Source organism: Clupea harengus, chromosome 10 (assembly GCF_900700415.2).
Source record: "Clupea harengus chromosome 10, Ch_v2.0.2, whole genome shotgun sequence".
Classification (NCBI taxonomy): Eukaryota; Metazoa; Chordata; class Actinopteri; order Clupeiformes; family Clupeidae; genus Clupea; species Clupea harengus.
Genome location: NC_045161.1, coordinates 226,705 through 239,447, shown reverse-complemented (window position 1 = coordinate 239,447; position 12,743 = coordinate 226,705). Strand labels below are relative to the sequence as shown.

The 12,743-nt window shown below is 41.3% G+C and overlaps 1 protein-coding gene across 3 annotated transcripts in view; it reads right to left on the bottom strand.

Annotated features, from left to right (window-relative positions):
- The window catches only part of ap3d1 (adaptor related protein complex 3 subunit delta 1), a 42,160-nt gene that overhangs the window by 19,391 nt on the left and 10,026 nt on the right, over positions 1-12,743 (bottom strand). For 2 of the 3 annotated variants that reach the window (XM_031574892.2, XM_031574893.2), the window contains exons 2-15: positions 11,758-11,853; positions 11,411-11,491; positions 11,068-11,148; positions 10,150-10,257; positions 9,276-9,405; positions 8,443-8,582; positions 6,479-6,552; positions 6,132-6,181; positions 4,963-5,012; positions 4,559-4,631; positions 1,981-2,126; positions 1,447-1,595; positions 491-721; positions 157-382 (exon numbers count right to left, since the gene is read on the bottom strand). In XM_031574892.2, coding sequence (XP_031430752.1) covers positions 157-382; positions 491-721; positions 1,447-1,595; positions 1,981-2,126; positions 4,559-4,631; positions 4,963-5,012; positions 6,132-6,181; positions 6,479-6,552; positions 8,443-8,582; positions 9,276-9,405; positions 10,150-10,257; positions 11,068-11,148; positions 11,411-11,491; positions 11,758-11,853 — 1,635 coding nt within the window. The remainder of the gene's footprint in view (positions 1-156; positions 383-490; positions 722-1,446; positions 1,596-1,980; positions 2,127-4,558; positions 4,632-4,962; positions 5,013-6,131; positions 6,182-6,478; positions 6,553-8,442; positions 8,583-9,275; positions 9,406-10,149; positions 10,258-11,067; positions 11,149-11,410; positions 11,492-11,757; positions 11,854-12,743) is intronic. The other variant, XM_031574894.2, reaches the window with a different exon arrangement.

Below are 12,743 nucleotides of genomic sequence, written 5' to 3'. Positions count from 1 at the left end.
GGAGAAAACAGGCTGTTTCATTCTAGGATCAGTCAAGGGACCCAAGCTTTTTGTGTACCTTCAATTGACCCGTGACCCCGTGACCCCGTGACTGTGACCCATGACCCCGTGACCCATGACTGACCCATGACCCGTGACCCTTGACCCATGACTCACCCTCTCCTGTACTTCCAGGTTTGCACTCTGCACAAACAGTGGCAGCCTCTCGATCATCAGCTGGCTGGTCTCCTGCGCTGCCTCTGGGGCACTCTCTTGGCTCCTCAGGACCGTGGCGAACAGCTTGGCTGCATTCTGGACGTACACAGCCTGGATGTGCCCGGGCAGCGTGGCCACCTTGGGCCGGAGCATCGCCTCCAGAGTCTGTTTGGGGTCTTCCAGATGTCTGCAAGAGCCAGAGGCAGAGATTCAGGAAACAGCCTCATTTGGAAAAGGGAAGTGACTGATGATAAAGTCAAGACTCATATATAGTGTATGCAAATGGTGTACATACTCTGAAAACTCGCCACAGATCCAGGCGGCAGCATACAACACCTCACAGATCCCGTTGCGCTGGGTGTTCCCCGTCAGTAGGTGCGCGTTGTCCAGGAGGGTGGCCATCTGGGCCACAGCGAAGCCTCGGATGGCTTTAACCCGAATAGCCACATCCAGCATTTGCGAGGCGATAAGGTGCCCGTGCCGAGTGCCTTCAAGCCTCGTCAGCTCCACCAAGATGCTGATGTACCTATAGGACGGCAACGGAACACATCTGGTAGGAAGTCATGGCAACGGAACACATCTGGTAGGAAGTCATGGCCCTCTATGGCAACACTGAGTGGAGATGCCAGGAGATTTTCATTTCTAGAAATTCATTTTAGTGGAAAAAAACACAGTACAGCTTTTGTACCAGTTTTTGAAGCAACAACATACTGCTCACTGCCTTACAAACCTGTCAGATGATGAGAATGATCTAGTGAGAACAATTCAAGCTGTGAAGAATATGTTGCATTAAATATGTCAATTTTTTTACGTTTTATTCATGCTCTTTGTCCTTCTGTTTCCTCCAGTATGAATGGAACCTCAGTGTCTGCTGTCTATCGGTAGAGCTGACTAAACTCAATGTTTGCTGCGCAGACAAGGTTCGAAATTCACATACGAGTTCTTCATATTTGCAATTCCTTCAACACATACCTGCACTTTTGCTCAAAAGTTTCATAACCCCCGAGAAATGTATATGCTTTAGAACCTTAGAAGCTATTAAATAGATTTAAAAGGCCAAGATATTACCAATCTGTCAAAGGTTATTCATTCTGGTCTAATGATAAACTCACTTCATCCTTATCTAGTCATGGTAAAATGTAATTTGTTAATACATTTTTTCATTGTTTTGGCACACCCAAAACCCATCATTTGGTTAAATAAAGTAGGTAAATGACTGCAGTTGTTTGGACAGTGGTATGCAGTACTTACCACTCAAAGTTGGTGATGTATTGGTAGTTGCTCTGGCTGCATATATCAATGATCTTTGTGAGCAGCTCATCTCTGTAGGTTGTGCCTTCAGCCTTGTCCACATGGAGCATAAGCTTCTTCACAATCTCCATTAGGTTCTTCTTCGACACCTGGTTCAAATGATATTGGGTGATACATTTGAACACATCATTACAAAAATAGAACTTCACCACAGAGAAAAACTCCATAAAGACAAGTTCACCCCACGAATAGCGGCCCTGTCTATACACACAGTTAAAACTATTAGGATTCAGACTTCTACAGTGGTGTGGAAAAGAAAGATAGCAGGTCCTCGCTGACACTGATCGCTTCCAGAGTGGATTGCTATGTATGAAGCAGTGATGACACAATATCAACTATATTAGTGTTATGTTACTATGTTATATAACTATATTAGTGTTATGTTACTATGTTATATAACTATATTAGTGTTATGTTACTATGTTATATCAACTATATCAGTGTTCTGTTATATAATATATAATCATAATGTACCATCCCGTAGAGCAGGTCGAGCGCCCTGAGGCGAATGGACTCGTCTTTGTCATCGAGACACTGCAGGATGAGGTCTTTGTGGGACTGTACAGATTTGGGGTGAGTTTTCAGGATCTTGGACATCGCCAGCAGACCTAGATATTTCACTGAAACGTACGATACAAATTAACCTCTGGTCAACCATTTTTAAATCAAATACATTTAGAGGAAAAACATTTCGAGTAGAGTCTCTCAATTAATATTCTGTAATATTATTGAGGTGCATTAATGTTTCAGTACATCTACATGCAGCAATGTAAAAGAATGTGCCTACCACTTTTACATTCATTTTTTTATCAACACCAATTCCAGACGTGGAAATCAGTGTTACAGATCCAAAAAATGATTTGAATTGTTTCCACATACTGTATATCTGAGTCAGTGAAACCTACAGCAGAGTTCAGTCACAATTTAGTCAGATACCTTGATGCTGCCGTTGGGCAGCTGTTTAGGCGTACAGTGTTTGCTGTCCGTGCTATTAATCTGGCTTATATACGGTGACATTTTCCAGATGAATGTTAAAGGCATGCCTCTGAAGTAATTGACTTGTCATGCTGTAGGTGTCCCTGACGAAGTGTAACAAATATTCAGCAAGACTGGCTCAGCTCAAATAAACTCAAGCCCTTGAAACCGAACGTCCACCAAAACGGACAAAGCCAAGACACACACGTGCACCAAGACACACACACGTGCACCAACACCCACAAAATAAACAAGTTAATAACAGTCACATTCAGCGCACGCATCAGTGAGGTGATGTGCATGTCAACTATACATTGTGGCCTTAATATAACTTCACACATCAGCTTCCGGGAGCACATGAGAAGTGGATTTCAAATAAGCCAAAGATGCCTGGCTGTGTATTTACGGCCATCTCCCCTGGGACAGCCATAGAAATGTTTCCAGGGATTTGCCAAACAAGGGGGAAAAATATATATATTAAGATAATTAAGTCCACACATTGGCAAAGTTAGAAATAATTACTGCTGTTTGAGATCATTTTGTTCTTGACATTTTGCTTTGATTAAAGATTCCTCCATTTGCCGCATTTATGAACTTTGCAGCATTCCATCTTGACTGCTGCCTCCCAAAATAGGTCTCGCATCCCTTAGAGCAGTACTGCGGCTCATTGTCCTTTTGTAGGACAAAAATGGCTCCAGTCTATATTCATTCGTTCTATATTCAGTCAATGAGATACTTTACCAGCATCAAAGCACCTCCAGACGATCACAGGTCGTCTACTGCGCGTCACATATGGTGTGAAGAACTCCTCCAGACCATCACAGGTCCTCTACTGAGCTTCACATATGGTGTGAAAAACTCCTGAACTCCTCCAGGCCATCACAGGTCCTCTACTGTGGGTCACATATGGTGTGAAGAACTCCTGAACTCCTCCAGACCATCACAGGTCCTCTACTGTGCTTCACATATGGTGTGAAGAACTCCTGAACTCCTCCAGACCATCACAGGTCCTCTACTGTGCTTCACATATGGTGTGAAGAACTCCTCCAGAAGCTTTCCATTGGTTCTGAACCTCACCATGTCTTCACTGTGATCAGTGATCAGTGACTTAAGAGTCTGGGTGGATTGAACACAATCTTATGGACAGACAAATCTGTTTTCTCTTACACATTGTAGTCTTTTTCTTTTATTGGCCATTTCATTAAAACACCCCAAAACAATGCAGAGCACAGAGAACATGAAAGGGCCAGTGCAGTCACTGCGTCTCAACCCTACTGATCTACAGGCCAGTGCAGTCACAGGCTCTCAACCCTACTGATCTACAGGCCAGTGCAGTCTCAGGGTCTCAACCCTACTGATCTACAGGCCAGTGCAGTCTCAGGGTCTCAACCCTACTGATCTACAGGCCAGTGCAGTCTCAGGGTCTCAACCCTACTGATCTACAGGCCAGTGCAGTCACAGGCTCTCAACCCTACTGATCTACAGGCCAGTGCAGTCACAGGCTCTCAACCCTACTGATCTACAGTAGGAGCTACTCCATGGGGTGAAATTCCTGCACACGTCCTCAACAAATAAACAACTAGAACGCCTAGGGTCAGCAAAGCTGTCATTTTTGCAAATGGAGGATTTCTTGATACAAGCAAAATGTCAAGCACAAAATTGTTGTACATTTCCATTCATTATGCAACTCATTTGATAGAATTACTGTTTTAGAAATACTGAAACTAATAATGTGAGAATTAGGCCTACTGCCGACTTCAAACACTAGATGGTGTTTGGCCTTGTAGTGGCACTTGACTTACTCCAGCCCTCGCAAGCGTGTCGCTGAATATGGGGAGATAGTGTTTGCCTCAGAAACACTCAGATTTGGGGTTGCCCCGCCTGAAGTGCGTAACTGCCTTCATGCCGCACACATCACAGACTCAACTCGCGAGGAGAATACATGTAGATGGAAACGTGCGTAGTTGCACTCTTACTCGCACGTGCACTTGACTCTATGCGTCTACTCAATCTAATTGAAAAGGAGGTGGGCACTATCCACTAATGAAAACACGCAGACAATGAGAGAATGACACACTGCAGGCATTGACAGAGGGCTCACAGTTCTGGTCCGAGTCTTCGATCAGGATTCGCAGCTTCTGCACACAGAGCTGAAAGAGCAGTGTGGAGGGGAGGGGAGGAGGGTGAGATGAAAGAATATAACAGAGACAGAGACAAGGGAAGGAAATCAATAACCATTCGTAACACCGTAAACCACATCACATCACATTCAGTGTTTTAGGAATGCACAGGTGTGTTCAGAGATTTGATCACATGCAGAGAAGGCCTAATCAGTCATCTGGAATATTGATCATAACATTCACTAATTTACAGTGCTTACTAGAGTACAATATAATAGCAAAAGCATATAGCAAAAGAAAAACACACAAATAGGATGGATAAACGTGTGATCGTATACAATACAGGTGGGATAGTGCATACCTGAATACTAGCACTGTGGTTGGGCATTCCCGAGGACAGGGATATCAAAACTGCAAAAAAACAGGAGTTATTAGTCTTATTAGTAATCTGGGTATTGATTTTTTTGATTATCAAACTGATCATCCATCCTCCTCTTGGTGACTGTGCTCATTAATAATTAACCATTAATTGACTGTGCTCATTGATATACAAACCTGCCATTGCGGCAAAATTTGAATCTTGGCCTCCGTACGAGTAAAGATACAGTGAAGTCAACTGGATGATCCCTTCCCATACAATTGGCATGAGCTACAGTGACCTATTACTGCTGTAACTAATCAACATGATTTGAGTGTTTACTAGGGGTGGGAAAAAATTAATAAATCGATTCTTCGATTTCTCTCGATTCTCTCTAGAACGATTCTGTTTCGATTCAGAAAAGTTCATAATCGATGTTTTATTTTTATTTTTTATAATATACAGTATATATATTTTTTTACATCCATTTTGTGTTGAAATGCAAGCTGCATCGATTATTGCATTGTTCATTGAAAGTCATAATTGTGACAAGGAAAAGCTTTTTCTCTAATAAAAAAATAGAGAAGGTAAATCATCTGTTGATTTTCTTTTAAGCCTTAAGATAAGCCCCCACCCATTTTACTAACTGACATACAAAATCGGCACAATAAATTAAGATGTGGTATTATACATCATGGGCCTTGTATAACAGTTGTCCTTACCTCACCACATTAAAGACTTTACATTTGCAACTGAATTTGCTTTAGATATAATCTAGTATTGAACTGTCTGTGTAAAGTTGAATCTAACCTAATTCAAATACTGGTCACAGTCCCTGGTGACCAAACCAGTAGACCCAGCAAGTTAAAACATTTATCCTTAGTTCCTAGTTTTATTACGGTATAACATTACAGGATTGTTTATTACTTCTTATAGGTTAAAAAATGGCATTTGCTTTAGGCATCTTTATTGCAAACTAACGTCTTGTTGGTGTGAATTTGGGATAAAAATGTCGACATTCTTTTCACTGTGAACCGATTCCACACTTACTGAACCAAATTTTAACCCATAAAAATTCTGTTCCATACTAACTTGCAATAACAGTGTTCACACATTCATTACATACTGACCTGCAATAACAGTGTTCACACATTCATATAAAAGATACTGACCTGCAATAACAGTGTTCACACATTCATATAAAAGCGACATGGCAGAAGTGCTGTGACAAGATAAAAACAAGACAAAAAAAAGAGGCAGTGTTATATAGGTCATATAGACACACACACACACACACACACACACACACACACACACACACACACTACCAACAGTACAATACAACACACACACACACACACACACACACACACAGTTTGACAAATGAGCTATGTGAAGTTCTTGTCTGTTTAGGTACCTGTGAATGAGGTTGGTGGGTGACTCATCACACAAACACACACACACGCACACACACATACACACACACACACACACACACACACACAGTCTGTGTAGGTACCTGTGAATGAGGTTGGTGAGTGGCTCAATCAGCTTCTTCCCCAGCCGTGGCTCCAGTGGTGTGAGGGCACCGAACTGAAAGACAAACGTCCTCTTATTTTATCAATCAATGCACGTCTGCTTATTCATGCTGTAAGACAAACGTCCTCTTATTTTATCAATCAATGCACGTCTGCGTATTAATGCTGTAAGACAAACGCCCTCTTATTTTATCAATCAATGCACGTCTGCGTATTAATGCTGTAAGACAAACGCCCTCTTATTTTATCAATCAATGCACGTCTGCTTATTAATGCTGTAAGACAAACGCCCTCTTATTTTATCAATCAATGCACGTCTGCTTATTCATGCTGTAAGACAAACGCCCTCTTATTTTATCAATCAATGCACGTCTGCTTATTCATGCTGTAAGACAAACGTCCTCTTATTTTATCAATCAATGCACGTCTGCGTATTAATGCTGTAAGACAAACGCCCTCTTATTTTATCAATCAATGCACGTCTGCGTATTAATGCTGTAAGACAAACGCCCTCTTATTTTATCAATCAATGCACGTCTGCTTATTAATGCTGTAAGACAAACGCCCTCTTATTTTATCAATCAATGCACGTCTGCTTATTCATGCTGTAAGACAAACGCCCTCTTATTTTATCAATCAATGCACGTCTGCTTATTCATGCTGTAAGACAAACGTCCTCTTATTTTATCAATCAATGCACGTCTGCTTATTCATGCTGTAAGACAAACGCCCTCTTATTTTATCAATCAATGCACGTCTGCTTATTCATGCTGTAAGACAAACGTCCTCTTATTTTATCAATCAATGCACGTCTGCGTATTAATGCTGTAAGACAAACGCCCTCTTATTTTATCAATCAATGCACGTCTGCTTCTTAATGCTGTAAGACAAACGCCCTCTTATTTTATCAATCAATGCACGTCTGCTTATTCATGCTGTAAGACAAACGCCCTCTTATTTTATCAATCAATGCACGTCTGCTTATTCATGCTGTAAGACAAACGTCCTCTTATTTTATCAATCAATGCACGTCTGCTTATTCATGCTGTAAGACAAACGCCCTCTTATTTTATCAATCAATGCACGTCTGCTTATTCATGCTGTAAGACAAACGTCCTCTTATTTTATCAATCAATGCACGTCTGCTTCTTAATGCTGTAAGACAAACGCCCTCTTATTTTATCAATCAATGCACGTCTGCTTATTCATGCTGTAAGACAAACGCCCTCTTATTTTATCAATCAATGCACGTCTGCTTATTCATGCTGTAAGACAAACGCCCTCTTATTTTATCAATCAATGCACGTCTGCTTCTTAATGCTGTAAGACAAACGTCCTCTTATTTTATCAATCAATGCACGTCTGCGTATTAATGCTGTAAGACAAACGCCCTCTTATTTTATCAATCAATGCACGTCTGCGTATTAATGCTGTAAGACAAACGCCCTCTTATTTTATCAATCAATGCACGTCTGCTTATTCATGCTGTAAGACAAACGCCCTCTTATTTTATCAATCAATGCACGTCTGCTTATTAATGCTGTCAAAATAGCCAGATATATGTGGAAACGACTGTTCAGCATCTTTAAATCACAAATATACCAACCTGCACTCACAAACGGGAGGCACAACAATTAGCCATTTTGATAGATAACGTTGTAAAAAACGTCACGTCTTTTGAAACATCACATATATCTTCATGTAGCCGACTATATTACTACTACCTACTATGGCATGTCTGTACAAGGTGATTATCATATGCTTACTGCTAATGCCAAAAAAATCCAGTAATGCAGTAACTTCAGTAGCTCCTATAGCTAAATAGCACTAGCTACCTACTGTAAGGTGAGCTGCTTTCAGGTGAAAAGCATAAACAAAAATATCTTATTAAAGTACAAAGAATGAAAAGGATATCATCCCAACATGCACTTGAGTCCGGACTTACCAGTTTAATGATTTTAATCAGGACCCAGTTGTTAGTGGAGGAGGTCATCAGCTTGAAGAAGAGGGGAGCCAGAGACAAGTAATTCTTGGGGTTTCTTCTGGCCAGCTCACAGATGACGTTCACTGCTGCTGACTGGACCCCTGGCAACAAGAGAAAAAACGGCCGTTTGGATTGAATTCAAAGATATTGGCCCACTAATTACACCTGACCCAGACTTGAACACTTAATACATGTGTTCATTAGCATATCCGAACAGAACAGTGTTTAGATGCTGTGTTTTTATACTCCCAATCAGAACAGTGTTTATACTCCCAATCAGAACAGTGTCTATACTCCCAATCAGAACAGTGTTTATAGGCCCAATCACAACAGTGTTTATACTCCCAATCAGAACAGTGTTTATAGGCCCAATCACAACAGCGTTTATACTCCCAATCAGAACAGTGTTTATAGGCCCAATCACAACAGTGTTTATACGCCCAATCAGAACAGTGTTTAGAGGCAGTGTTATATATATGTATGTTTAGAGGCAGTGTTATAATATATATATATATATATCTCCCTTCAGTTCAGTTATGACTGTATAGCCTTCTGCTGGCAGAGTGGTGTGGGTCGTTCATTGGATAACACCACACCACTGTGGCCGTCTCACTGGATTCACCTGATATTATACAATTGAAGACTTTTGGGAAAAGCAGCTGGTGAATGAGCTCATGGTGGTGCTAATGGCTGTCCCTGGAGTAATGGAACAACCAGACCTAGAAGCATTTGAGGGGAGTGAAACCTTTTGACTCACACAGCCTCACAAACATACAGTATACTTCTTCATTTACCAGGGTCAGGGTCCTCCAGCTTCTCTTTGAGTCTGGGGAACGCCGGACGCAAAGACTCAGGGTACTTCAAGAACACCTTGTACATGATCAGCACAGCTTTCTTCCGGATGTAAGGCTTAGTGTGGGACATCTTAGGAGAAACAATTAAAACAAATACAAATATTTACAACAACAACAACTTGATTTGAACAACTCTGGGCACTGTGCGGTCATGTGACCCAACACAACAAAACCCAGAATAATGCCCCGAAATGAAAATTGAGATATATTAATGTATCAGATTCTCAGATCGTCTTTGAATTTTGCCTGTCACCGCCAAACTTCGAAAACATGAAATCAAGAAAATGCCCTTTAAGTTTGTATGTAGTTTTCCAAATAAAGAATAAAACCATTAATTTAGTGTATTGGATAATAGTAGTCATGACATATAGCGCAAATCACAGACCAACTGACGTTTCTCACCACTGCTTCCACACTCATGTTTCATGTATCCCGCATGCATGAGCTAACAAATCGATTACTTCTGTTAAACTCTATGTGGATGGTCATTTTTAGTATATTAGCTAAAAGTCACTGAAAGAGTATGCTGTTCTTAGCGAATTCCTTGATGAAAACACAGAAGTTGGTTCCTTGGTTCAAGTCATCTTGTTCAGAGTAAGAGACTTGTGGCAAATGAATACGTTTATTCTGACGCGTAGCACATTAACCTCGGGTAGCACGGACACGTCTATGACTATATTAAGCTATAATGTAAAAAGTAATACAAAGAAAAAGCATAGAATAAGAGGTGTGTCACACACGCACTCACACACACGCACACACACACAGACACACAAAAACATACGCTACAAATGTATAGGGGAAAAGAGCTCACTAAGGTCATGATGTCATTTGCCAAGTCACGAGCCAGATCTGGGGTCACAAAGCAGGACAAGCCAGTCAGGGCAACACCAGTGTCATACTGATTAGGGCTACTGAGATCCTGGAGCACAGAGAAAGAGAGAAACAAAACAAAAATCATCAGACAATGTCAATAATTCCAACACAATGTTTAGCTAAATAGAAATCTACTTTCCCTCAAATGTTCAAGCAGAAAGCCCATTTAATGTTTTGCTCCTTTGGTGCAGAGACTGAGGTTCATCCAATATCGTTGTCCATGGAGAAAGTCCAGAATGAAAATAACCAATATTCTTGACCTATGATGTTTTAACTATTAACTCCACTGAAATACGGCCAGGTTTCTCAAGCTGTGAGTTGATCCAACTTTTAGAAGACTGAAAGCCATCATGTTGATGGGTAGCTGGCTAAGCATTTCCCTCGTGTCATTTTTTGAATCAAAACAGCATGTTTTCTGTGAATTTTACCACAAAGGATACTGGCAGTTCATCTTTAATTACTTGCATAACTGTATATTATTCATGGAAAGAAAACTACAATTTTAAGGTGTAGTTGTAGAATTGTACAGCTGAACCAGGATCATGGCCCAGAGAGCAAGGCCTTCAGTAGACAGAGGCAACATTTTTAAAGTAAGTGGCTCAAAGAAACCACTTAGCATTAGACAATACTAATTGTTATCTCTTCTATTTAAGGGCATGTTTTACTAAATTGTCCCTACTTCCCTAGTAGGCCACTCTTCACTCTCTTCATTTGATAATATCCCTACTGTTTGAACTCTTAACAGAAACTTAGAACATAGAATACTTACCAGTCCTTAAGCCAGATGAAAAACCTTGGGGAAAGGCCTGCAAAGTTCTGTCTAAATCACAAAACAACCGAGACGAGAACTATTTACCTTACGGATCTGATTGGTTGTCAACATGATGACATCAGTGCCCTCATGAAAACACTGCGAGGCTGCCAGGTAACCGATCCTCTGAGGGAGAAAGGAAACACACTCCAATGTGGTCAATGAGACAGCTTTGGGACCACTGAACTCAATGTGGTGAATGTGACAGCTTTGGGACCACTGAACTCAATGTGGTGAATGTGACAGCTTTGGGACCACTGAACTCAATGTGGTGAATGTGACAGCTTTTGGACAACTGAACTCAATGTGGTCAATGTGACAGCTTTTGGACAACTGAACTCAATCTGGCCTCACATGGAAAATACAGCAAGAATCCAAATCCTCTTACCTTAAATGTGAATTTCGAGGAGCTCATCACCTCCACGATATTAAAGGCTGCCCAGCTGACGTCATACCCTAACATCTGTAACTGCTCACAGAAAAGAGGGGGTTCAATATGGCAAAAAGAACTTCAAGAATATTCCTGCAACTTTAAAAAGAGCATTCCAGAGATTTTGAAGCAACAAACCAGACAAAGTCCATTATAAGTCAATTAAGCCATTTCAAATTTGTGATTTACATGATTCACTTATTAAAATTGAATCCTCTGATAACTGATGTAATAGACCAAAACCTACAGACAAAACAAAACACAGCGACTGACATTTCACAAGTACAGTGTGCAAATGGTCTTACGTAGGTCAGTTTGCAGACAGCATTGGCCTTCACTGCAATGTTGTCCTGCTTCAGCTCCGATTTGATCTCGTCGATACAAATGGAGATGTATTTAGCCTGCCGGAGGAGGGAGAAGACGGGACAAATGAATGGGCTTTGAAAGACAGCCAAAGGGAACCAACAAAGAGCAAAATGAAATATCGACCGTAACATAAATGCACTTATTAATGACATGAACACGAGTAGTATTAATTGACGTATCAAATCATATATCGCTATATTCAGTCTTCAGCGGGAATAGAAACAGACCGGGGGGCGGGGGGCATGTGTCAGCATCAGCTAAATGTGGTTTGGACATACAGACCTGCCCCAGCAAGAGGTTGATAATATTCACTTATATCAAACAAACCTAGAGAGGGCCTTTACGTCTGCCTCATAGCAATAGAACAATTGTCGATTGTCGAGTCACCAAATGACTGGAGGTTTGTGTGTGGGGGAGACAGGTAGGTAGAGAGAGAGAGAGAGAGAGAGAGAGAGAGAGAGAGAGAGAGAGAGAGCTGCACCAGAGCTGCATCTTCCCGGTGAAAATGCACACAGACGGTAGTCTGCATAGCTTAGATTACGCGTATGCCTACTCGATATAACAAATATGGTCATTTCTTATATCTTATAGAATATAGCATAGAATATACTGATATTTCCGATATTTACTGTCCAGCCCTACTCGATTTATAGATTGCCAAACTGTACAATCATGTATGTTGGTCACCCCATCCACAGTCCCTTCTAGACTACTCGAAGCCTCTCTCAGAGACGGGAAATGAGCCCTCCTGCCCTGAAGTGGAGGGGAGTGGGGCAAACCCCAGGGCCAGGGCATCGTGACACCCCAGGTGTGACCCCAGGTGTGATAGCCGAGCCATGCTTGAGTTGATCTGAACGGATGGGGTCATTGTCTTACTATAAACTTGATGGTTAAGTTTGGACACAGTGTACACACAGAACACTTC